This window comes from Neopsephotus bourkii, unplaced genomic scaffold, assembly GCF_033783945.1.
Source record: "Neopsephotus bourkii isolate Nb327-2 ecotype Australia unplaced genomic scaffold, CSIRO-AGI_Nbou_v1 NB_39, whole genome shotgun sequence".
NCBI classification, from domain to species: Eukaryota; Metazoa; Chordata; class Aves; order Psittaciformes; family Psittacidae; genus Neopsephotus; species Neopsephotus bourkii.
In genome coordinates, this window is record NW_026900556.1 from 329,126 (window position 1) to 355,765 (window position 26,640).

The 26,640-nt window shown below is 48.7% G+C and overlaps 2 protein-coding genes across 6 annotated transcripts in view; both read right to left on the reverse strand.

The window, feature by feature from the left end:
* The window catches only part of SMURF1 (SMAD specific E3 ubiquitin protein ligase 1), a 45,657-nt gene extending 30,710 nt beyond the window's left edge, over positions 1-14,947 (reverse strand). Inside the window, exon 1 of one of the 5 annotated variants that reach the window (XM_061346183.1) lies at positions 14,767-14,947. In XM_061346183.1, coding sequence (XP_061202167.1) covers positions 14,767-14,821 — 55 coding nt within the window. In that variant the 5' untranslated portion in view covers positions 14,822-14,947. Of the gene's footprint in view, positions 1-10,043; positions 10,413-14,766 lie in introns of those variants that run through there. The other 4 variants (XM_061346177.1, XM_061346199.1, XM_061346190.1 and 1 more) reach the window with 4 other exon arrangements.
* A 3,972-nt stretch (positions 14,948-18,919) lies between these two features.
* On the reverse strand, positions 18,920-24,953 carry KPNA7 (karyopherin subunit alpha 7). Its single transcript, XM_061345895.1, has 9 exons — positions 24,881-24,953; positions 24,148-24,291; positions 23,564-23,649; positions 22,225-22,493; positions 21,694-21,776; positions 20,806-21,069; positions 20,259-20,492; positions 19,766-19,948; positions 18,920-19,120 (listed from the first exon to the last, which is right to left on the reverse strand). The coding sequence occupies exons 1-9, from the start codon at positions 24,944-24,946 to the stop codon at positions 18,935-18,937; spliced, it is 1,515 nt and encodes a 504-aa protein (XP_061201879.1). The 5' UTR covers positions 24,947-24,953; the 3' UTR covers positions 18,920-18,934.
* Positions 24,954-26,640: the final 1,687 nt, after the last annotated feature.

The following is a 26,640-nucleotide window of genomic DNA, read 5'->3' on the forward strand; positions in this document are numbered from 1 at the left end:
TCTGCCTTTCTAGTAAGAAATCACTGTTTTCTTCTATGGGGCATTTGTCCATCTGTTGCAGGAAAAACATCCCCATGGAACAAACTCTCCCAGGATTTAGTAGGAAAGCTTTTAGTTAGAGAAAAGATGTGATTTAAAAACCAGCCCTATGAGAGAATAATACATAAAAAGACTTCTTTTGATGCTGCCATTGTTCAGTGCTAAGTCTTGCCTACGAGAAGCACATACACACACTCTCCAATCCACCTAATCACGTATTAATCACACAAGCGGCAAATCCCTAAAAGCGCATCCCCGCGGATGCCGGCTGAGGCAAGTTCCATCGGTTCTCATCTGGTTCCCAAGCAGGGAGCTGCACGTGATGGCTGCTCTGCCCCAGGAAATGTGGGTCAACGCGCGCACATCCTGCTCCGGGATGTGCCTGCTCTCGAGGGACCAGCAGCAGGGTGATTCAGGAGCAGCGGCCCGGCTGCGGGCACGAGCTGCACATCTATCAGTGACACTATGGCTGCTCCTCGCTGGTATGTTCGCACTACACCACAGAGCAAACGCTCCGTGTCTCGTGGCCGTGCTGCCTCCCAGCCGTTGCCATCACTTTGACAGTAGCCATGAAAACGGAACGTCTTCCTTCAGAAATAATTAATCCCTTGTTGTGTTTGAGTACAAACATCACATCTAACAGGCACGTGTGTGCTCCTCTCAGCTGTGAGATGGACAATCAAAACCTGCCTCTGCTTCAGAGCTGAAGTAGCTCTGAAGATAAGGGCAATACCGAGTGGTCCTCCTCCTCCAGGTGTGCTCTAGGTGGATGTGGTTAACCAATAACCTCATGTTCACGCTCTCTTCTTCCTAATGTTATGTCCAATTAGTAGCACAGTTCAGCAGATCCATGCTGTAGCAGTGTCTTTGCTCTTACACAAGCAAAAGCATCCTCTTCACAGTAGGTATTTGAAACAAAATGGCTCATTCTTGTGTGACCTATGAGAGGCACAAACCCCAGAGCTGAATAGCACCAAACAAGATTTCATGACAAGAAGGCTTTTATTCAGACTAAAGCTGTATCAGCCTATGTGTTACTCCCTTGTTCTAATTATATAGGACAGCATCTATTTAAACTGCCAAGGGAATGACTTCAAATTTGATCAATAGTCTCTGTTTATTCAGCCCAGCGCTACTGACAGTCACCAGGGCTGAAGAACAAAACAAACAGAGTGGGCAGAGCCAATCTATGGGTGAGCAAGAACAACTAATCCATGATGGCAAGCACCCTTCGATTTGGTCAGGATGTGGGGAGAGAGGTCTGTTGCCTATGGGCATAGACACAGCCCCTTTCCTTCATGTCCCTAAAACATTTATCCACGTTATTCTGCCAACACCAACTCACGAGCTCAGTGAGCTCAAGCAGAACACACGTCACAGATACAGAGTGACCCCAGCCCTTATCCTGGCCCATCTAGCTATGTTAAATATGTCCATTTGCTTATCGGTTAAGCATGGTAGGTCATGACAACAAGAGGACGTCACTAAGCCCTTGGACCATAAGCAGTGACTTCCCTACCCACTACAGACGGAAATCTCCTTTGGAGCAGCTTCAAGAAAGGCTGGAACCACCTTCTTGCAAGCAGGATGTGAAACATCCTTGACTGAATCTCCAGCCAAAAGATGCTAGGGATGTTTTAGTTACAGACCGGCTGCAGAGAGCAGGGTTACAACAGCGTTTAGAATGCAAACAGGCGACGTACAGCATGCATGTAAGCATTCCAGCAGGGAATTGTGTCATTAAAAACATAAATGCTTTCATTGCAAAGTCAGTTTCTCGGCAGTGGCTTAACAGCAGCCTACGTGGACTTCCCCCACCAGGGAACTGCTTTGAGAGCAACTTGCAAGCTACTCAATAAAGGAAACCCCCTTTCTAATCCCATGTGAATCCACTCATAAAGGCTGGGATCTTGATGAAAACGTTGTAGTGCTTTATTCCGACCAGGATGCTTGGCCATAGCTTCCTCAGCATTACACATTCAGCACTTTGCCTGCAACAGCAACGGGTTGTGATTTTCCTTGTACAAAATGTCTGTGTCCATTATAATCCCATTACTGCCCCGAGATACCTTGATCAAAGGTATTAGATACACAAAGAGGAGCTTGAATGAAAAGATATCGTGCCTCTTCCTCTATGCCCTTAACACGTGTGTTTTGTATTCAGAGATAGGACTTTATGCAGGTGACACCACTCAGCTGCAACCAAAAACACAGGAGGAAAGTTCTCCTAAGCTAAAAGGCGTTCATCAAACATATTAACACATCCCAAATTCAATCTCTAACAAAACAACCCATGAGGACAGCTTCAGTCAAAGCCTCAGACTGCTTGCTTTCCATTCGATAACTGATTCAATAGATCCAATGCATTACATTTCACACGGATGGTTAACGGTGCTAACACCCCAGGTAAAACGAACCGCTGCATGAGGAGAACTCTCACTAGGGCTAAATTCACTGGGTATGTTACTTGTTCTCACAGTAAGTCGGTTAAAGAAAGGCCTAACAATTTCACTGAGCAGGGTTACAAAAAACAGCTCTTCACAGTTTATGACACAGAAGCTGCCAGAAATAGGTTTCTGCACCTTTCCAACACAGGGAATGCACTTCAAAACAGGCTATCGCTTGCTTTGGGGGAATCAGAAGAGAAGAAACTGTTTGATGGTTCTGGTTTTAACAAGGTGATTCCTATTTATCAAATAGAGGAGATATTAAAAGCAAGCCTTTTATTTGCATTCCTATCACTAACAGGACCCAAGGAATCTGATGCAGTCCAAGCACTGAATGACAAACTACTAGACAGGAGCAAAATGGAGCGGGATGGAATAAACAATTTTCATGAGAGAGAAAACCCTTTAAGGACCATTTTGCTCCTCACTAAAATAAGCTGTGTGGCACTAATTGGAAGTGATAGTGCAGTTCTTGTAATTAAAAAACGCCAGTAGGAGGTTGATGCATCGGTGATGCTGGAAGCAACGCGCTCGCAGGACGCAGATGAATCCTTGTGTTTTTCATCTGGGTTAAAAAGCAACACCAAACCCCTAAGTTAAAGCAAACATATAGGGAGTGTTATTACAGGTATATGATAAAGTCAACTGGATGTTTCTCGGAGAATGATGTGAAGTTCTAAGGGAAAAAACACCCCAAACAAGAAACCTAACAAGCAAAAAAGAATGCCCAAATCCCCAAACCAAACCCCATTCTCAATCTGGTTACGGAAGCAGGAGTTCAATTCAGGAAGCTTGGTTTACTTGTAGGTGTGTGATGATTTAATAGATACCTGTTCCTCAGCTTCCTACCTCAGAGCTCCCTTCCCACTCTCCTTCCACATCTGTCCACACAACTGGGACCAGGACCTGGACCTTGCCCTCTTCAGTGGACCAAGGGAAAGAGCATTTGTTCTACCAAGCTGCTCATCTCCATCAGCCTGGGAGACCTGGTACACTTATAATCTCTGTCCTTATCAAATCTGACAGAAATCAGATGAAGAGCCAAAGATGAGCTCAAGGAGAATGACAGGTATGATCCCTTTTGCAGCCTGGTAATTTTGGAGTCTGGAAAGAAGATTAACCTTGTCCCGTAAGTTTATCCATCATCCTGATGGCCAGCTAAGGCAGCATCACCTCCCAAACCTGCAGACAGCTTCCATGTGGCAGGTTTCACTGCTGATTTGTGAAACTACCAAAAGCCTAGAAACTGAGTAATAGCAGCTTCCAATCCAGGAGAAATCCCTACAGAAATACTTGTTGGATCCTCTTCCCCTTGGTCTTGCAACATCTTCATTCCACCACCCCAGAAGAGGCTGGCGGCACGAGTCTTTGGTTGGTGCTATCATAAAGAGCTCTACATTGGCATCTGGAAGCATGATCACCCTTAAAACTGGCAGCTGCTCTGCCTGATACAACCTCCCTGGTGAAGAAACATCACAGGAACAAGCAGGACCTTTTGTCTTTACTTGGTATAATATCAAAGAGAAGGCAGTTTATCCAAAGGCTTCTCGTATATTTACTCACCACTTCTACAATGACTATTTCAATCACGTTTACACTACCAGCATCATCTCGAACATCACAGATTAATGTGTTGTGTTTCAAAGTCTCTTTTCTCTCTGTGCACTTGTATTTACATCCTAAGGCAATGATAAAAACCCCTGATACTACTTCCCAGCTGGGCTTTCTTCTCTCTTTTTATTCTCCCTTCTATCAAAAATCATTCTCATCTATGTCCTAGCTCAATCTGGAAGCTGCACATGCAGACTTGATGAGCATAATGCGAAGGAAATGCCTTGAATTGCAGACTACTTACAACACATTTTCCCAAGCAACTTTTTATAAACCCCACTTGATGGCTGCTTTGCTAATTTCCATTGAAGTTTATCCAAACATCATTTGTAGACCAGTCCAATTACTCCTGTGATTGAAGAAAACAAAACCTAGAAATCACTGCGACTGCAGGCCCAAGCCAAGCTGTTGGATTATCCTGAAGTATTCCCGATTTATCCTGCTTCCAGACAGACCTTTAATTCTGAGAAGGTATTTCATTTTCAGCTGAAGAACACAACACAGAGGAGTGCCCATGTGCATGCTGCTTTTGCTTGCCTAAGTCTCCTTTCAGACCATGTAAAAGCACTCCTAATAAGAGCTGGTGACAGCACAATCATTGGAACTGATGACATTACCCTAAGCACATGTAAGGGCCGCACGCTGGTGTCAGTCTGACCCACTGACTCTCATACCTGTGCTCCTTTATTGTGCTCGAGCAGACACATCTAATTAACGTCTTGAAAGAAGTCTGTTAATATTCAATTCCCTGCAAATCCTGGGAAGAAGGAATAAAAGATGTAGGTGCTCCTATTGTGGCCCATTAGCTGCACATGCAGCATATACCGTGTTTCAGTTAATTGCTGGGCTGGACAGAGCTTTGGGTGACAGGGTCTATCTAGCATGAGGAGTCCCTGCCCATGGCAGGAGGGTTGGAACTGGATGATCTTAAGGCCCTTTCCCACCCAAACCATTCTGTGATGTTAATTATTGCAGAAGTCAGGCTTATAGAGAGCCAGACATTTATTCCTACAGCCTGTGCTTTTGCAGTAGCCAGTTTGATGTTGGAGTATTTAATGAATTACAGCATCTCTGGGGAAAGGTGCGGGGGCAGAGATTTAAACCCGAGTGTGGTTACATCACATCATACAGCTTGGCTACTTTATACAGCTACCAAGCTGAACTAAGCCATTAAAGCCTCATGTTTGGGCCCCTTCTCTGACTCCAGTACACTCACATGCTGATGGACCACGCCATGCTTCCAACCTTGTGCACCTACCAGCTCCCTGATTTTAACCTTATCTCACCTTATTCCAGCACCCGCCTGTGAAAGGGGGAACCCTCAACAGAAGTATTTTCACTCTGGACAGAAGTAATTTCAGGAGTGGGTTAAATGCATCAGCAAATCACAGCATAAAAGCTCCTGACGTCAGAAATAGCTGGGAGATAAGTTAGATATGCCGAAGGGCTCTGCAAATTCCCAAAGTCCCAACACTCCATGCATTTGTTATTCTTGTTCTCCAATCCAATTCCGTTCCCTCTGACCCGTGGTTTAGTAGGGTATTTACAGACACTGAAATGTGAACACACCCAGCGTAGTGCTCAGCATGGCAGTTACCTGTCTGCAGATGATTTTAAGGCAGAGAAACAAGAGATACTACTTGGAATCTCTACTGTATATAACAGTGAAATAAATATGATTTCAATACCCAGAATTCACCCAAATTTTCTGACATCAGACCTTTAGCTTACATTCACTCAGTTCCAAACCCAAATGTAGTGGATTCTCTTCCCATTAACACTAAAGAAGCCTTTTTCAGCAAGGAGGTATCACTAATACGACTTACACTCGTAGAACAGGGCAACTCTGCATTTTCATTCCAAGTTTAAACTGAAGTTCCCACATGCTTATAAAATGTCTACAAGTGTGGAAAAGAAAACCAAAGCGCATCAGCTTCGAGGATAGCTAGAACTCAATGGTATTTACCAGTGATAAAGAACAAGGCTTCCCCTGTAAGTCTCTCCATTACCACAAGCCTGAATCAAACTGCAGTTTCTTGCTGTGCTAAATTCTGCACTAGTGTGGTTAAAAAGTGATGTTAAAGCAACAACACAACCCATACCCAGTTAATTTCCACATGCAGTCTGGAGAGCTTCCTTTTTCTTTCGTTCTTGAGGAAAACAGAGCATTTCAAAAGATGCTTCCTTTTCAATGAACTATTTGGGTCATATACCCTACGGCCTAGAAGATGCAAAACCACTGACCACAGGGACTGGGTTTTCTGCTGTACTGGCTTTGGGGGATGCAATCCAGACTGTGTTTGGGATGTGAGGAAGTGAAGTCAGGACCGTGGAAAAAGAAGAGCTCAGACTCACAGCAGCAGTGGCCTGGAATTGAAGATAATTAAAAAGGCAACTCTCTTCGATGGGTTTTTAACCTTTACTTTAAGGAGAAAAAAAGACAAGGGAGAGCTTTTAATACAGTGTCCTGGAAACTAGAGACACAATTAGAGGAATAGATTGTAACACACGCGAATTTAATTTGCCATTTTGTGAAGTAAACAAGAGATGGAAGCTTCCAATTGATAAGAACATTTGCATTTTGGTTTAGTGTAACCATTAGAGGGAGGAAATGGGCAGATTTCTGCAGAGGACAAAAATGCAAACATCTGAAAAGGTCAACGAAAACGTTGTTCTTCCTAATTCACTCATCCAAAAATGCCATTTTGCTCCAAATAATAAACTGTGTCTACAAAGAACGCATCAACTTCAGGGAAGAAAGGCTGCATCCAAGCGAAATACTTCTTTACCTACTACATTTTACCTGTAAAAGCATAAACTACTGCTGGAGAAAGATAATGTAAGGTTTATCTATGAAAGAAAAAGACACACGTTTTATTTGCTTCATAATCAGTTGGGAAAGAACCATCTCCCATTGAAAAAACCCAACCATGGCTGAAACTGCCCATTAGTGAGGACATTCAGGGACACATAATACTCCTGGAGTATTCTAGTGGTCAATAATACTTGAGGTTAATAGTGTGGTTTAACACGGCCCTTTATTCCTAAATGGGCTGTTGTACATTCTTACAAGGGAATCGGGAAGTAAAGTGTAAAATACAAAAGCTATTCCAAACACCTAATTCCATTGGATTTTCCATTGTTTCTTATGTTTCTAACAGCACCATTTCAGATTATGAGCTTAACCCATCTGAATTGCTTCCCCACGCAAGAGCCAGTGTAAAGGGCTGGTGCCCACCAGGATGGGATGCTGCCAATGCCAAGTTCTTCCAGCTGTGACAGAGGTGAGCACAGCTGGAATAGGGAGCAGCCTGCAGTCCCACGCAGTCACTGGAGAGGGGGGATTGTGCATTATCTCTGCATTACTCCTAAACAATAATCGATTGTTTTCCCCACATACAGAGGAACAAACCTTCCATTTAAATACTTGCTGTTAAATTGTATTAGTATGCATAATAGTGGCCATATCCTCAACAAAAAAAACACCTCAAAACAAGGCAAGAGGGTTTTGCATGGGCGAAGGGAAGGGGAGTAAACAAGTAAACCACGCTCTGCCAGCTTTATCTATCTACGCTGTGAACTGGGTAGCCTTGGGGATTTCTGCCCGCTGTGCTTAGTGTCCTTGACAACAAGCCAGTTTGAATTTTGGCCTTTAACTTGACAAAAATGACTTACTGAAGAGGAAGGCATCACGCTATTACAGCCCTGTGGAGAGATTCTCTCTAAACCAGCATGCGTGCGTATTCTGCCAATTCACCCGGAGCATCGTCAAACGTATCCTCCGCCTCCTGTACCCTCAAATATCCCCAGTGTGGCTGCCAGTTTGTAAGGGAAGAGTTGTAAGAAATACAACATTTCTGTTGCGTCCTCCTGTTGAGTTTTAAGACTTTCACAAAGAAAGGCTGAGATGGAAGACGGGGGAAAAAAGATCCCCAGGGATCCCCTTGCAGGAATAACTGAATTTCCCTTCAAAGAGGTGTGAAACAAAAGTTTAAAAGCATGTAACCAGCATCTGTACCTGTTAACGGAGCTACTGGCTCTCCTTTGGCAAATATATGTGCAGGTTTCTTCTTCTACTATATTAATACTTAAATCAATCTATTGTAAATGGATATATACTGGTAAACAAGCTCTAGCACAGATTGCTGCGTTGGTTTAAGAAATCACTGCTCTCGCCTGTTTGTCCTCTCCCAAAATCAACTTCCAACAGAAAGCAACACAACAGATAACATAAGAGATAACAGCTTGAGTTACTGCAGCAGTATCTGCAGGAACTCAGTTGTAAGCACCTGAAACATCACAGTCATGTGCAGTGCAGCTTCCTCATCACCAGCCATAACACAAGCACTGTCAACTACCTGTATGCTTAACTTCATGCTTTCCAGTATGCATGCTAAAGAAGGTGAGATGATATCAAGGTAAATAAAGCTGGAGGTTGATTAAAGGTAGTGGTGTCCTCACTGTCAAAAGAGGAGTCATACATGTGAGGACTGTATGTGAGACCTCAACACAGCCATACCCTAAAACCCAAGCAGATCACAACAGGAGGAACAACGTAATGGTTGTCAACAAGTACCTCCAGACTCAAGATCTCACTGACCACAACGTAACAAAAAAGATTCAATTGCTAATTTAGGGGAAAAAATGGCTGGTGGAACTGCCTCTTTCAGCCCCTGTTTTTCACTGTTCTCTCCACTCAGGTCTTAAAGGAGTTTCTCTGCTGTGTACACACCTAAACTTCACAAGTACTACACTGACCGATCAAACTGCGTCTGTTCCAAACCACTGCCCTATCACACTACCTCAACCAACGTGGCCCAAACCAGCCGGGCAGCCAAGCAAGTATTTAATGCTGGAACCATAAATAGCAGCAAGTAATCCAACCAGATTAATCCCACTTTAAGTGTGTCAACCGGGCTTGCTTGGAGCTGGGCAGCAATCCAGGTAAACCTCCAACACACACAGGCATGGGTGGTATTTCCATGCAGCAATTCTTCATGTATCGACCCACCAAGCACACCTGCAGCCAGCTACAGACACAACCAAGGGGTCTCCCATTCATCTTTACTTCCAGTTGCAGCTTTAAAAGCTTCCCAGTTGCTGTCAGGAAGAGGTCAGCTACCTGGCACACTGAACATCATGTGTAAAATCCACTTCCTTGCTGAGGAACTGGAAACACAAAGTATGATGCTACAAAATGTGATAAAGCCATTGAAGGAAACAAAGAGAAAACTGGTCTTGGATGGGTGGGTTGTATGGAATGAAAAAAGAAATCATTAACTAACTGCACAACCACATCCCAAATAGCATTTCTTTCTATGAAGACATTCAATTTAAGAAAAGAAAGTTTCAAGTTGGGAATAAAGCAGTTATTGTTTCTCCTTTCCCTGCCTGAGGGGGATATTCAAACTCCTTTTGGAGATTTAATTTACTTCCACCAGGACAATGGTGCTGGCACCGTCCTGACTTACTGGGAGAAACAAAAAAGGAGCCTCACTACCCATAGCCTGCCCAGAGGAAAAGGCTGCTCTTTGGATTCCCACTCCGGCAGCCCGAAGATGCCAGCTGGCCGGCTGCAAAGGCTGCGCTCGAACTTCCCCCGCAGGAAAGCAGGATGATTTGGTTTGTTCAAGTCCTTATAGTTATATGCCCCAAGCCTCTTCACCATCCCTATTCCAAGGGGCTTGAGCAGCCCCAGACATACCTTCACCAAACACTACTACTTCATAACACAAATGGGGAAGAGAAGCGGGGAGAGATTAAGCGCCTCGGCTCAGCGTCGCACAGGGAATCTGTAGTGAAGTTCCAGCCTGGCACTCCAAACACCAAGCAGCCCGCTCCCAGAAGACATGGAGTAGAGAAAAACCCTTACAAGAAGACCATAACAAGACACAGATTTCGCCATGCTCCCAGATTACCACGCAAAGTATATTTGGAGCAACTTACTGCCGCATCCCACCGTGTTCCCCATTGCGTGAAACCGGCTCAGTATTGAGTTCCAAATGCCAAGGTTGGGCTGAGCAGCCGCTGTCTGTCCTGCACCAGTGCTCTTAGGCTGTAACCCACAGCCCTTCTAATGTACAACCATAAAGCAGCAGACAGCCTATGAAGGATTTACAATGCCTGATATTGAGATCTCTACACAGATCTTCATTGTTTCTCAACACTGGACATAAAACTGCCCAGGTCACCAGTATTAGTGTTGCTATTGATCACTCGGTTAACTCTGCTGCAATGATTAATGCATTAGTCAGGAAAGGCAAGCAAAATGTACTGATGTGACACATTTTAACCTGTGCTTTTGTAACAATCCTAGGTGAACTCTGCTTTTAAGGTAAGGTAATATTCTGTTTTCGAGTTGAAGTAACTGTATTCTTTGGTGTGTTCCTTAAATTACAAATGCACATCTGCAAAAAGGCCCAAAGCCACCCATTTGCCAGCTACCAACTGGTCAGTTTTGTGGATGGGACTTCCCTAACCTGGGCCGAACACACTGAACTGAAAGTGCTGTTCTGGATACTCACCTGCATCACCTCTTTCCCTTGCTTTGCCACTGCTGAGCACCTTCCCTACAGGAATCAAATCTGTTACCTACAGATCCCGTCTGGTTCTTTCCCTCAGCGAACAGAAACTGCCTGCTTCCTTCTCATCCTCCCCCCCGATGCTTCCTACACTGTGCTTTCCTCACACATGGAAGGGCTCTTGTCCTTACCCTCCATCCACAATCCCAACAACAGCCAGGTCTGCTGAGGAGGAATGCCTTTTACACTCTTGAGTACTCTGAACCGCAGCTTAGTGAGGTGCTTGGAGCCACTTGTATTCTCCTGTTGCACCAACTCTGGCTTTTCCGTTAAAGAAACTGGTTTTTCCATCTGACCTCATACACGAGGTCCTCCCTGCCTCCACCTATGGACTGATCCATAAAGGTTAAAGCAATGCCTTTTCCTTCCCAATCTCTTAGTTCCACAATGGCACTAGAAGCCACCCATCTTTTACCACCTGAGCACAGACCCTGCTGAAACAGCCAATGATGAAGCCACAACACAACTTGTAGCTTTTTGGGTAGAAAAGTTCCATCTTTAGTCCACTCCTTCACGGTCTCTTCCCAATTCCACCTGCAACCTTGGCCTGCAAGCTACATGGAACGGGAACATCTCTACTCCCCAGCACAATGAGACTGCGGGTTTCACAAGCGCTCCAGGGTGATATAACAGCATGAGCGAGACGCGTGTAAGCCTTGGAGATGATGAACCCTTTGGAACTTCCCCAGGGAGCAGCGACTGCAGCAGCAAACAAAGGTTGCAGAGAAGCGCATCAGTGCAAAGGGACACGTGCTCCACAAAGGTCCCCTGGCCTGTGGATCATGTTCCTCCCTCATGCAGGGGATCCTGAGCACATACGTTCACAATATCACTGCAGTGTTTCCATCTCTGTTTGGGTAATTCCACCACTGCTGCGCTACCCTGAGGGCAGCACAAAGAAACCACAGACTTAATGATAAGTTTTACCTTACTTTGCTTAGAACTGCTCCAAGCAGCAAGAGACATGGCCAGGGATCTCTCTAGCTCCTGCATCACCAGCAGTGGTGAAAGCTTCAATGAGAATAAGAGGAACAGGAGAAATGGAGATAGGATGAGAGAGATCAGCACGGTTGAGAGCCACAGGACACAGAGTCATTCCAACCCTGGCAGTGTTCAAGGCCAAGCTGGACAGAGCCTTGGGTGCCATGGTTTAGTGTGAGGTGTCCCTGCCCATGGCAGAGGGTTGGAACTGGATGATTTAAGGTCCTTTCCAACCCAAACCACTCTATGATTCTATGATTTTAAGCTGCCATCCAACTTCCTTCCTGAGGTTGGGGGTTTTCTAGTGTTTCGAAAGAAGATGCATCATTTGCCATTTTGTTTCATTACCGTTTCTATCAGGATAGGACTGACATCGCTCTGTATAAGCTGGAAGAGAATATCCCACAATCATCAGAGGATCCAAAGCTTTTAGATATACCCACAAAAATAACCCCAACATGCTGCTAATAAAAATACATGAGGAAAATACAATGATGCCTTTACAAAAAAAGGCAAGACGGATTCTAGCACTGTTCCCTTCCCATTTGCAAAGTAAATGGGATCTTCAGCCTAAAGAGGTACCTACACCGCTATTTTCAGCAGGGTAAAACAGAAATGGTTTCTAACCACAGGACACACAATGCAGGTAGTAAATCATAACAAAAGAGCTCCTTCTGGCTTGATTTAAACCTGCCCCAACCTCCCAACAGCAAACCAGAGGAGAAAGCAAAAGGCACGCTTAGCTAGAGCTCTTTGAAACAGGTAAGTCAGCACACTGGTCTCCAGCGAAGCCAAGAACGCGGCGTTGCCTAACGATTCGGAAGCGAAACCTCTCCCAAAGCAATTTCTTTTTTGATTAAATACAGCAATTTCTGTCACACCACCCATTCCCGCTCGTAAAGAAATGTGTCGGAGCAAGCAGATTGCTTCAACGCAGCTCCAAAACGTGGAGGAAGGAGAAAATTCATCCGCAAAGTTGCTCAATAAAGTGAAACTTCAGCCTCTTCCAGACAACATCGTTGGGTGCACGCTAAAAGCAACAAAGCATTTGGATGCAGCACTCAGCCTCTCCGATGTAACCCAACAGCTTCTCTCTGCTATTTAAATGCTGTCCTCCAGCTCCAAACTGAGACCACGGCCTCAGTTCCTTCCCTCACACTCTTATTGACTGACTTGCATAGGAATAAGCCCCATGAATGACCAAGCTGACATTTTGGACCCAGCACCACAAAACCCGTTTCACATCAAGCATCATCCATACAACCTAACACTATTTTCAGCCTTCTCACAGCCAAAAGGATTTTCAGCTTTACATGATCCTCCCCAACCCTGGTCTTCCAAAGCACAGAATCAAATGAAGGATTAAAAGCAAACCAGGACTTTTGGGGAGGATGCTGCTTCTGACTGATTGCATTCCATGCCAGAAGCAAGTTAACCTGTAACTGAAGTTTAACTAATGCTGTTTTCGCATTATTTGGCACTGTTTTATGCAGAAACAGCTTTATGTGATCAATGGCAGTGACCTGGGGGAGCAGCATGGCTCCTTCAGCCCAAGCCATCTCCACCATCCACTTGTTGCCTCTGACAGACCAGATTGCACCTTGTTCATTAACAATTCATACTGGGTCTCTTCCCATTAAAACATCGACCGGAGCAGCTCCTAGGAGGCTGAATCCACATCTTTCAGGGTGCAACACAAACGGGTTTATCCATAGGCGCACTCTCACTGAGGCCTCGTCGCGCACACTACGGTTGGTGTCACCTCTCGCTTGGGGAAGGGACTTTGGAAGCTGAAGGCAGGATTTGCCTTCAACTTGGGAGGAAGGAGGAAGAAGAGCTAAAAAAGCACCAAAAGAGAAGCTGAAAGCAAGTAAACGCACGTTGTCTCATTAGCAACCGAGTTCTCCTCCTCTGCACATGGGAAGCGGGGGGGAGTTTATTAACTACAGCGAAGCAAGGGGAATGATGAAAGGCTTTGGTGAAAGCCAAGCTGGGAGAGAGGCAGCCCTGGGGATCCTCGTGGGGAAAGGGGAGAAACCAGGAAAGGGCAAGGGAGGTCTGGGTTGCTGGAATAGCGGGGGGACATAAGGGACCTACAGGGAAGGTGCAGAACAGACCCCAGGAAGGAGCAAGGTGCTGAATAGGGGAGACACAATGTTCAATGACATGGGAGGTGCAGAGGAGACCCCAGGAAGGGGCAGGGTGATCTGCCTTGCTGCAACAGAGGGAACACAAGGTTTCTCACATGGAAGGAGCAGAGGAAACCCCAGGAAGGAGTAATGTGCTGGAATGGGGGGAGGCACAAGGAATCCCCTCAAAAGGAAGGCGCAGAAAAGACTCCAGGAAGGAGCAAAGCGCTTTGGCTTGCTGGAGTAAGGGGGACACAAGGTTTCCCCATGGGGATGGTGCAGAAGAGACCCCAGGAAGGAGCAAAGTGCCCTGCATTGCTGCAACAGAGGGGACACAATGAACTCCCCTACGTGGAAGGTACAGAGGAGACCCCAGGAAGGAGTAATGTGTTCTGCCTTGCTAGAAGGGGGGGGACACAAGGAATCCCCATAGGGATGGTGCAAAAAAGACCCCAAGAAGGGGCAGGTTGTTCTGCTTTGCTGGAACAGAGGGGACACAAGGTTTCCCTATAGGGATGATGCAGAAGAGAATCCAGGAAGGAGCAAAGTGCTTTGGCTTGCTGGAATAGGGGGGGACACACGGTTCTCCCGCATGGAAGGTGCAGAGGAGACACCAGGAGGGAGCAGGGTGCTCTGGCTTGCTAGAACAGAGTGGGGGACAAAAGGAATCCCCATTCGGAAGGTGTAGAGGAGATCCCAGGAAGGAACAAGGCGTTTTTCCTTGATGGGATAGGGGAGGGACACAATGAACCCCTCCTACACTGAAGGTGCAGAGGAGACCCCATAAAGAACAGGGTGCTGTGGCCTGGGGGAACGAGAGGGTAAGACAAGCTGGTTGACACCTCCCCTCACGCCGCTGCCCCACTCTGCTTGGGCCCGGTCTCCCCTCCCTTCACGCCGACAGGCCGGCCGGCCTGTCGGCGTGAAGGGAGGGGAGACCGGGCCCCACATACACACACACCATCGCCGCCCCGTTACCTGTGAGGCGGATCTTGATGCTGGAACCGTTCCGGCGGGTCCCGGGATTCGACATCGCGCTGGGAAGAGGAAGAAGAAGGAGAAGGAGGAGGAAGAAGAGAAGGAAGCGGTCTCAACCGGTAGCCCCTCGTCCCCCCGCCATGCGGGCCCAGCCGCTCCCCTCAGACACCGCCACCACCGCCGCCGCCGCCGCCGCCACCGCCCGGCCCGGGGAGCGCGCTGGGCACGCCCCCGCCCCACGCACGGCGGACGGCTGTGACGTCAACGCGCGGCGCGGAGAAGACGAAGGGAGGCGCCATGTTGTGAAGGGCAAGGGGGACGCCATCTTGAGAAGGTCGGGAGGGGTAGGAACTGTGGGTAGGCGTGAGAGGGGATGGCGCCCTCTAGTGGCGGGGAGGTGGAAGGGGAGGTGGGATGGGGTGATGCGGGGGGTGTATTGGGGTGACATAACTATGGTATGGAGGGTGTATAGGGGTGACATTGGGGTGACATGGAAGGTAGCATGGAGGGTATATGGGGGTGCATGGGGTGACATGAAAGGTGTCATTGGGGTGACACAGTTATGGCATGGAGGGTATATGGGGGTGCATGGGGGTGACACGACTGTGGGATGGAGGGTGTCATGGACCATATATAGGTGTGCAAGGAATGTGGCATAGGGGTTCCGTGGGGTGACATGGTATGGAGGGTATATGGGGGTGACATGGATGTGGGATGGAGGGTGACATGGAGCATATGTAGGGGTGCAAGAAAGGTGGCATAGGGATGCCTGGGGGGTGACATAGTTATGGCATGGAGGGTATATGGGAGTGCATGGGGGTGAGATGGCTGTGGGATGGAGGGTAGCATGAAGCATATACAGGGGTGCAAGGAATGTGGCATAGGGGCTCCTCGGGGTAACATGGAAGGTGGCATCAGGGTGACATAGTTATGGCATGGAGGATATATGGGGGAGACATGGATGGTGGCATTGGGGTGACATGGCTGTGAGATGGAGGATGGCATGGAGCATATATAGGGGTGCCTGGGGGTGACATGGAAGGTGACATAGGAGATGCACGGAGGGTAAAGGGAGATGACCTGCTAAGTGGCATTCAGGATGGCATGGAGGGTGCACAGGGGTGCCTGGGGGTGACAGGCAAGGTAGGAAATGCACATTAAGCATAAAAGTGCTTTCAAACAGACCCTGCCTCACCTGCATGAATTAACCGGGACCTGATTTGGGGCACACAGGCCACCACAGGCACCGGCAGCACCTTTCCCAGCTCTCCAGTGCTGTGGGGACCGAGCAGCCACTGTTGTGCTCCTCTGGGGCCAGGACATGGGATGCTTTCATTAGGAAAGCTCCTTCCCTTGTGCATCTCCAGAGGGAGGTTTTGCTGCTCTGGGGAAGCAGCATCTCCCCTCGCTGGTCCCCATGGATGCCCCAGCCCAGCCCGTTGGGAGATGCAGGTGGCTGCAATCCCCATCCACCTCCTCCGCTGCCTTGCCCTGCAGCACAAGACATCAGCCATGCACCAAAGCTCTTATGAAAAGGGGATGTTTCTGTCTCCAGTGCATTCAGGGCTACAGGGATGCTATTTTATTGCAGCTTGAGGACATGATGATGGGAGCAGCTTTGGTCCCAAGGCTCCGCACAACATCCTCTATTACAGGCTTATGCCAGCACATGCAAGAAAGCAGGACAAGCATCAAATGCTTCTGCCCTTCCTCTTTTTAGCTTGGTTTTAGTTAGCAGAGCATCATCAAACAGCAACTCAGGGTCAGCTCTATCCATTGGAAAAGCCCTATGGGATGCTCCATGCTGGACCATGGTCCAAAGGCAGGGCAGATACACAGAGCCCAGCTCCGGTCCACATCTCCATTTACACTGAGGAAGCACCTGCCTCAGATTCCTTTTACTTAGTGAAATCTGACCATTCCCAGATGCTGCATCAGCCAAGGGAAGATGCTCAGAGCCCTCTGTGTCAACCCAGGGGCACACACAAAGCATTTCCACAGGCACTGGGTTCAGGTGCATATTCAGGCATCTCTTTATCACAGCTTTAAGTGCATCATTTTGGATCCAAGAAGGGGAAAAAGAAGCAGGAAGCATTTTGTGATTCATCAGTTCCAGCATTTCAGATTAGCTAAGTGATACCCAGCTCTGGCACACACAGGCAGGGCTGTGCATGCCTTGCAGGGCATGGAACACAACTGGGCTTTAACCAGCTCCCTTTTCCCTAGGGGGCATGGAAGAGACACAGGGCACCAGAGCTTGCTGCAAGCTGGCCCCAAGAACCACACCAACTCCATCCTCACCTCCTGCTCAGCCTGCAGCTAGAGACCAAAGGGAGGTCTCCTCTCAGCAAGGATCAGCAACCTGCAATGCGAGTCCTCAACATTAAAGGGCAGCTCCAGGCAGAGCCAGATCATTGGGCTCCAGGCTAGTGGATAGCATCTGGGAAGCTGAAGTGGGAGGAGAACTGCTGCTGCTGCAAGAGCCACCCCTGCCCAAGCACTTCTACAGCATCCAGCCCCCAATACTTCATGGAGGCTGGAGCAGCACACAGAGGTGACCATAACCCACCTGGCCCCTGGCTGGTTTCCTTCTCTGCTATAAGCATCCCATCTCCCATTGAGGTGGTTTCACCTGCAGAAGGGTGAACACTGCTTGAACAGCTTTTCAGAGCAGCTTAAGCCATGCCAAGTCAAGCCCAGAAGATCCCAGCTGGATGTGCTGGTATCCCCTCTGCTCTTCAAGTAGCTTAATGCAGAAAGCTTTTGGCTGCACCTACCCCCAAAGAAAACATGCCCAGGATCTCCAATAGATTAAAACACTATGGAAAGAGTCTACACAGTTTGCAACAGCAACTTGAGAACAAAGCCAAAACCAACTCAAAGGCAAGAAGTACAAAGCCAGAAGTGCAATTTATTGATGAGTCTCACAGCAGAAAGACTCAGCATCTTTGCTCCTCTCAGGTACGATGCCCAACACCTCCACCCACGAGCTCAGAGCCATGTAGTGCTTCATCTTCAGAAGGTGAACTTCTGCTTCTCTGCTGAGGGATCATACAGTCCACCTTGGACTATGAGAGTCCAGACTCAACACAGGTCTAAGTCTACCTAGGAGGAAGTTGATTGCCATCAGTTAAAGGCTCTGCATCTTAAACCTAAGCTTTTTACACCAGAGCTTGCCTGAACCTTCATACATCAGTTTCCTTGCTTTAAGAAATATCCTGCTCTAACAAGCTGTTGAGATCAGCTTGACTCTAGCAGGACCCTTGGAGACCAGACCCGGTCCTCCTGTTTGTTACAGCACACTGGAGCTGCAGTGTCCCTGCATCTCACACAGAACACAGCCAAGTCCACAGGCTCAGACATCAAAGGCAGAAGGGAAGAGTGGCTGGAGTGGCAGAACTCACTCTAATTAAATAGCCTGCTTGGAACAGCAAGAGGCCAGGACTGCTTTGGAGATGTTGCCATCCAGCCCCTCAGGGAGGTGCTGTGTGTAGGGGAGCTTCCTCCACACCCTCGCACAGGGACATCCCATAAACCCTGTTCTGGGCAAGGGACCAGAACAGACACTGGATGACCTTAAGGACCTGTCCAACCTTAACTATTCTATGACTCTACTTGCTCCCTGCTGCTGCAGTTCATACCCAGCCTAAGCCTTAGCTCCAAGATCCACCAGAGTACTAAGCCTCTTCCCTCATGTTTCCCCCATCTGCAAGAGGAAGGCTAGGAGCACACACAGCATCTGTGGCAGTCATGGGACTCCTGCAACTGCTCCATGGTGTCCTATTCTCTTTTTTCCATAAGTCTGTCTGCATGAGAAGGGTCAAGTAATCCAAATGCAACCTGAGCATGGTTATCAGCCGAGCAGGAGGCTTCCATTCGTAGCGACAAGCTAGCTCAGCTCTGAAGGAGGAAACTTCTCCCCATTTGGTATTCACATCAGCAACTGCAACAGCTCCAGCTGATGCCAGTTTGAATTCCAGCAGCAAGATACTATCAAGGCACCCCTATCTGCTGTGCAACTCATCAGCTGACAACTCTGAGCTTTTAGAGACCTTTGAAAGCAATTGGAACAAGCTGCAAGGACTACTCCAGTCACACAGAGGTCCCTTCCAAGAACTCATTTCAGCATCCTTAAAGCCTGTGCTTCATTTCAGTGCACAACAGCTTCCTATTTCCAGGTGAGAGACAGCAAGAGCTCACATACCTCTCCAGAGAAGTATTTCTCTAGGATGTTCAGTGCAACTTGGCAGACAGTTTTGTTGTCATGGATCTGCAAGGCTTCCAACTTCTCTAGACCATCGAGCTTCTCCACCAGCAGGCACAACCTCTCTGTCTGTCCCAGCTTCTCAGCTGCCTGCAACATCAGATAAGACAAGCAAGGAAATACACCCTTAGTAACAGGTTTGAGATAGTCTTTACTGTAAGAGAAGTCGAAGGAAAACAGTCCCTGCCTGATCCCAAGGATGTGACTACTGCATCTGTGGAACACCAGTTCCTGCTGGGATTACTGCATGGTGGTTAGCCAGACCCTACCCAGTCCCTCAATCCACACATGGAGAAGAAGCAGACATTACCTGCCACCCACTACTTCATTTGCAGAAGTCACTGCCCTGGTTTAAATGTGCTACAAGAAACAGGCTTTCAATTACACAGACATCAGGTGGCAGGGAGCAGAGATGAAATACCCCACGACCACTTGATTCCTCTGCAGTTGCATATCTGCAGGGCCTTCACCTCCATCCAGCTGGGGATTAACACAAAATCCCTCCTCCTTTCCAGAAGGAGAAACTGAAGTCATAGAGGTGAAGAGGAACACTTTGGGAACTGCACCTTCTCAAGGTCTTTAGACAACCCAAGAGTATCCAAGAACACATTGGACAACTTGAAGTCTACCTTATTCATGGAAGAGCAGCAGCTGCTGTTTAACCACACAACATGAGCTTTCAGCTCACACCTCACTGCTCTTCTGGAGGAGGAATGCAAGAGATGGGAATCTTACCAGGAAGAGATTTGAAATGATATCCAGGATAATCAGGATGGTTTTGCTGTCCTTGGCCAAGAGCAGGTTGAGCAGAGGTTTGAGGACCCCAGACTGGACAAGCTCCACTATCTGCTCCACAGTTCCTCCTGTTGTGAAGTTGGCCACTGCCCACACAGCTTCCTTCTGAGCACTGAAGTTCCCCTGGAAGAGCAGCACAGTGAGGACACCCCTGAGCTTTAGCATCACCCTAAGGTCAGTGCAAGGTGAGGAAAACCATTTCCCTTCCATTCAGCTTGGATCGATCCACCTTCCCCAGCTCCTTGAGCAGTGGGTGAACACTTGGCAGAGCTGCCAAAGAGCAGCTCTGATCTATACTTTCATGCATGTGGATAAGTCCAAATGTCCAAGCATCTCCACAGCTTTGAAAGACGTGCTTGGGTATATGAACAAGTGCTTCACAAGTGATTCATCACAAACCCCAGCTACATCCAACACTGCACCCATCCCTTACCTTATCGAGCAGCTCCACCAGAGGAGGCAACAACCCATAGGCCATGAGTTGTTGGATCTGCCAGCAAGGCCCTGCTGCGATGTTACTGAGCATCCACGCTGCTTCCTTCTGTATGGTTGGCTTTGCATGTTGCAGGAGATGGGGCAGCACAGCCAAGACACCAGCATCGATAGCTGCCTGGGTCTGCTCGTTAGTTCCTGTGACCACATTCCCAATGGTACGGAGAGCTGGAGTCTAGACAGAGATTAAGGGAGATAAGGAGAATCCTTACCTCAAGGGATACATGCCAGAAAGTCCAGAGAGATTCCTCACTAAGTGCTTGATCCTTCAAATAAGGAGAGCATTGTCCTCCTGGTTTTGCTGTAAGCAGCCTTACAGTTCCTATCCAGAAAGCTGGCACAGGGCAGTGGCTTGACAAACAAGCCATCAATGCAGTGTGATGACAGCACACCACACCTGCCACATATAAGCAAGAGACATGCCTTCCCTCTCCTTACATGTTCTACATTAAGGGACCAGAGGCTGGAGATTGCCGACTGTTTCCTACCAAAATGATCAGCTCTGGGCTGGCCATGAGTTCCACCAGCCTTGGGAGAATCCCTGTATCCACCACCATTTGGATGCGCTCACTGGGGCCGTCAGTCAGAAAGGAAGTGGCCCAGCAGGAGTCAGAGACGATTTCACTGTCCTCATGTTCCAGGAGGCAGAGGAGGGCTGGCAGCATCTTCTGCACTGCATCCAGGGGGGGAGGGGGGTTCCTGTGCCTACAGAAGTTTGAGAGTGTCCACGTGATGTTCCTCAGGAACCAAACCTGAAACACAGAGGTGCAAGATCCTGGTTGCAGGAACAAGTGAGGAAGAGGTAGCACTATGCTGCTGGTCCCTGCACCTCAGAGGTGTTATCCAGGAGCCAGAAGCAGCTGCCTTAAAGGCTGAGGCTCATTTGAAGAAGGGATATAAAACAGGTAAGTGACTAAGACACTGGATTCACCTTCTCCTTCCCCAGTATTAAGTCCCAATAACTTCAGCTCTGGCTCTGTGACAAGCTACTATAACAAAGGTGCCAAACAACTTATTTGCTGGGTCCTTGCACAAATTACAGGACATTCTTCAGACACAATCAGGAATTTACTGTTTAATATTAGCACCAGTATTAGCAACTCATTGCTCTAGAGAGGGACACCTCAAGAATTTGATGAAGTTCATCCCAGTAAGGATGCTCCAGGAGAGCAGTGGGGCTATGTTCAAAGCATTGAAGCTATAACAGTGTGTGTCTATAGCTTGTATATAGCTGAGAAGCGGGGTCATTAACAACAGCTGAGGACAGGGTGCCATCCCATCATACAAACAGCTTGTTGTTTAGAAGGCATCACCACCATTCACCCATTCCCTAAGTGATTAAGAGCTGTTAGGTCAAGAAAATGCAGGTTATTTACTGGAGTTGCAGGAGACACCAGAGCCAGCAAGGGAGGAAGTGCGTTGCAGTTGATAACAGCATCTCTGTACAGAGGACCATCACCTGTGCAGATGAAAAAGTGTTGTTTACTGCATCTGCCCGTGTCAAAAGCCAGCTAACAAACAGCAATGCAGGCACAGGCCAGGGTTGGGTGACCAGGCTCACTCACTAGCCACACACCACCAAGTCTTTTCAGGTAGACTGGAGTGCCCTCATGGCTGGTTTGTGGCAGGCTAACCATTCTGTTCTCCCTACTGACAACATGAGTGGCTTAGACCAGCCCAGCAGAATGGAGTCTTGCACTTGCCCTTGGCCAAAATCTTCTTGCAGACTAACACAGGGTCTCAAAGGCTACCAGGGACTGCAAGGTTTAATAGGGGCAGCAGCTTGGAGACAAAGCTGCAGGGAGACAAGGCTACCTTGAGGAGCACCAATGCTTTCAGGCCCCCAGCACTGCCTGGGCAGTAACTCTCTGCATGCCCATAACCCAGGCCTGGAGACCTCTCCTTACCTGCAATGTTGCCCAGAGCCCACACAGACTGCTCACTGATGTGCATGTGTGGGGAGGACAGGAGGGAGATGAAGGCTGGGAGGGCACCTCCCTCCACCACTGCCCTGGTGTGTTCTGAGGTACCAGCAGCAATGTTAGTCAGTGCCCAGGCAGCTTCAAACTGCAGAGGAGTATTGTCAGCATAGGTGAGGAATTCAACCAGCCTGGGGATGATCCCCAGCTTGATGATATCACTGACAGGGGGGTCCTTCCTCCTGGACAGCAGTCTCCTGCAGGAAAAGGACACTGCACTGAGAATCCCTGTGTGGTTCCAGGATAGACCAATACCAAGGTTGTGGCTTGCAAGGGAAGCATCACCTGTAAGAGATGCTAGTTCAGCACCCCATGTCAGCAAACCCTCCAGCAGAGGAGTTGCCATAGAGAGGCTTCTGCAGAAGACACATCTAAGACAATGCTGAAGCAACAGCAGGGTTATTAGAGGAAAGGAGACGTGAAGCATTGCACTCAGAGTGCAATACTTCAAACGTACTTTTGGAACCATGACAACATTATTCCATGCTTCCCGCTGTGCAGGAGTTTAAGACAGGGAAAAAGCAGCACCTGCTATTTGTTCTCTTAGAGCCTGCCTTTGCTGCTCCCTGGCTCAGGAGCCCTGCACAGGCCAGAGCTCACGTTTAAAATGAGGTTTCCCAAGTGACCTAGCTGTCACTTGCCCCTTTCAGGCTGGACAAGGCAGACTCTTCCCCAGTTAACAGCTTGGAAGCAAAGCTTTTTATTTGCTCACCATGAGCAGAACATCCCCACAGCCACTGGGAATAGCACTGGTCCCCTGGGAACAGCACATGGACTCATAGCTGATGTGGCAGCTCAAGCCAGCACCAGCAGTGATGCAGCCTCTCCTGGACCTTCCAGAGACATCCCTGCTGCCAGCTGGGCGATAATGGCACCCTGTGATCCTTCCTACCCTCCTGGGTAGGGACAGCCCTGCTCAGCATGGACCCTTCCAGAGCCAGGCTCCCTGGTCCTTGTTCTGCCCAAGCATTTGGCACTTGATTCCTTGTGGGATCCCATGTGATCCTGCACAGGCACAGGATCCACAACCAGCCCCTTGCTTGGGTCCAACCACACAGGTCCTCATCACAAGAGCTGCCCAGGGGTGTGATGGAGCCAGGCAAGACACAAAGCAGGCACCAGGTGAGGTTCCTCAGGGCAGCTGGGGTTAGCAGGCACCTTCCCCTTTGTCATCTCTTCAAGCAGGAAGAAACACCTTCTGCCAATGGAACCCGCTGCAGCCCCATCAGCCACCTCTCTCCCAGCACAGAGCAGCCCAGCAGCATACCTGGTGGCCTGCGTGGCCTGCAGCTGCAGCTCACTGTCACTCCCATTCACACCTTGAAGGATTTCCTCCAAGGAGAGCAGAACAATCTGTGGCACAGGGATGATTCAGAGTCAGAAAGCAAGCCAGGGCTCCCCCACTTTAATCTCCAGAGGCAATCAGCTGTCTAGACCCGAGTCAGTCACCACTTCATATCTAAGTAATGTCTACTCTTTATGCAATGCAGTTTTGAGATGAGGCAGAGGAAGAGAATCCACAAAAGCCTTCAAGGCAACTAATGCTTATAATCAAGCACAGGGAAAGACTCTCTGACACACCGTAACGGGTCTATGGGCTCAGTAATTACCCCTCACTGCACAGGGAGCCAGACAGGAGCTCCAAGCAGCACCAGCCTGTTCTACCTGCCATCAAGGGAAGCCACACAGGACATCATCTCCATGCAAAATAACATGGTTAGGCAGTGTAAAACACTCCCAGCACAGCACGGAGATCAGGAATGGCACTGGCTATTTAACCCAGGTCACCTGGTCTAAGTCACACAAGCTGCAGCAGTGATCCTGCCTGGATGCAGAGCACCCAGCACTCACCTCATGTCTTTCACCTTCTCTTGTAGGGAGATTCCTCTCCATCTCTATTTCATTTTGTTCAATGTTCCTGCGCTTCAAGATCTGCTCATCCTTCTTGGCCTTCCGCAGCTCAGTGATCACCTCCACTCTCTGCCTCCGCAGGGCCTAGAGGGAAGGAGATGGGCATCAGCCCACTGGTACCTGCATCACTCAAGGAGCTTATCTCTGCTCAGTTCTGTAACCCCCTTCCTCAAGCTTCCTACACAAGAAGTGCAGAGAACCAGCATCTGCTCTTGGGCAGCTCCCTGCTATGGCCTGGAGTGGGTTATAGAAGAGATGGGACAGAGTGAAACCTCTCCCTTAGTGCCTCCCAAGGACAAGAGCTGCTGGATGAAAGTAGATTTGTTGAACCTGAAAGGCAAACCCTCATCTCCTCTAATGGCTTAAAGCAAGCTGACAGATCCTGTGGTCTGACATCCCATACTAGATAACAGGGATAACTGCTGCAGAGAGCTCAGCAGGCTGGAGCTGAACCAGCTCCAGTCACCCACCCAAAGCTCATGTTCCCCACACTCCTTGCAGCCCAGCCAGCGCCACACCACATCCCAAAGCTGGCAGAGCATCCCCAATGCAGAGCCACCACATGCAGGTAGGTTTGAGGACAACTGCCCCTCAGAAGCCTTTCCATCACCTCCTGGCTATAGGCAAACCCCCAGTGGGCTCTGCTGTTGCCTGAAAGGAGGTGGGTACTTACAGTGGGGTCCTTGCCTTTGTTCTTGAACTTCCTCAACCTGTCATTGTGCTTGATCAAAAGCGACATCTTGGCAGGTTGGAGCAGCCAGTCAAAAGCCTTCTTGTGCTGCTGGGGTTCAGGACAGAGCAGGGTCAGGTCACAACTGCACAGCAGCCTCCACCTCCATCCACAGCAGGGTCTGGGACTCCCATCTCCCACCAACAGCCTGCAGCACACATCCCCTCCCACCAGCAATGGAGATGCTGGGGCTCTCCTGCACTAAGCTGAGCTCAGGATCCTCACATACTGCAGCTGAGCTGAACTAAATGCAAGCACAAGCAAGCACTTAATACCAGGCTATAAAAATTACAGAGCTGCTGTAGTCCATGGGGAAACCTCCTCTCCCCATCGCTTCCCATGGTTACAGTAACACCACCTCCCTCCTGTCCTGACCCCAGGGCTGTCAGACACACATCTCAAGCCTGGCAAAGGCCTTTTGCCTCCAAGGACATCTTAAGGTCTGATTTAAGGACAAGCAGCCATATCCAAGCCTCCTCTCTCACCCCAGAGCCCCCACTAGGGAAGACACAAGGTCACATGCAGTGGCATGAAGTGGGCAAGTTCAAGCAAGCAGAGCTCTCCTGGAAACCCAGCTTCTGGTAAGGTGAAAAACATTAAATAGGAGCAAGTAAAGATAATTCCTAAGCCTCTCCCAGTAAGAATCACAGAGCTACTCACAGATAAAGCCCAGAGCAGGCATTCAGACAGCTTTCATCAGCAAAAGCAAGCCTTGCACCCTTCAGAAGGGGAGGTGTTTACAGAGCAGCCACCACCAAGGGCTCCCTAAAGCCAGGCTGTGCATAAACTCAAGGACTGATCACACACAGCTGCTGCCTCTACACCTTCCCTGCACCTCTGGCTCAGAGCAGCCTCCAAGAGCTCCCCTTAGTCCATCTTGTTAAGGTTTTGGTGGGTTTTTTTTTGTCCTCTTTCCCTATTTCCTGCACCAGCAGCAAGGCTGGATCCCAGCAGCATCAGCTCTTTACCCCAGCACCCCCAGGCACCAAGCTGCAGCCATCCCCCAGCTCACAGAGGGGATGGGATGAGCCATCTTTGGCTCAAGCTGATGACACCCCACAGCATTAAGCCCTCAGGTTCTGCTTCACCCTCCGTTCCTCTATTTCCCCTCCAATAAAGAACAGCAACATCCCAAACAGCCTCTTCTTTTTGGGGAGCATCCTCCACTTTATCTCAGGAGAGATACACCATGCTGACACCACCCAAACAAGAGGCCTGGCATCAAACAGCCAGGAAATCCCACCAGCAGCCCAGCACCCATCATAGGATGGAAAGGAACAGCCAGTCCCAAAGGGGAGCAAAACCACTTACCCCAACACCCTCCTATCCCATCATACCCTCAGCTGCCTCTTTTATTGCCCCTAAGGAGCCACATGCCCTCCCTTCCCAGGACACTCCCGTTATCTCCAGCTGCTCCCTTACCAGGCCCAACTGGATGCACCTGCAGGAGGATGGGTGGTACTGAGCCACGCTGCTCACCTTCCTATACCTCTGTGGCCAGACCCTTTGTGGAGATGCACCCATTCAATGTCCCGGGATGCTGAGGACAAGGACCCCCAATGGCAGGGGGTTGGAAATAGGTGATCTCTATAAAGTCCCTTCCAACCAAAACCATCCCATGATTCTATGATTTAACAGCAATCACAAACCAGTCCTGGGGCTGCTTGCAGAGCCTGTCCTCCTGCCCAAGCCACTGCTCCATC

Bases quoted from the DNA above. Each gene is read 5' to 3' on its own strand.
- KPNA7 (XM_061345895.1), bottom strand. From the start codon at position 24,946: ATGTCGCTTTTGATCAAGCACAATGACAGGTTGAGGAAGTTCAAGAAC. The intron at 21,777-22,224 runs GTAAGGAGAGGT...TCATCTGCACAG, and splicing joins GGCTCTGGGCAACATTGCAG to GTGATGGTCCTCTGTACAGA. The intron at 20,493-20,805 runs GTAGGAAACAGT...ATCTCTGTCTAG, and splicing joins GCCCAGAGCTGATCATTTTG to ACTCCAGCTCTCCGTACCAT.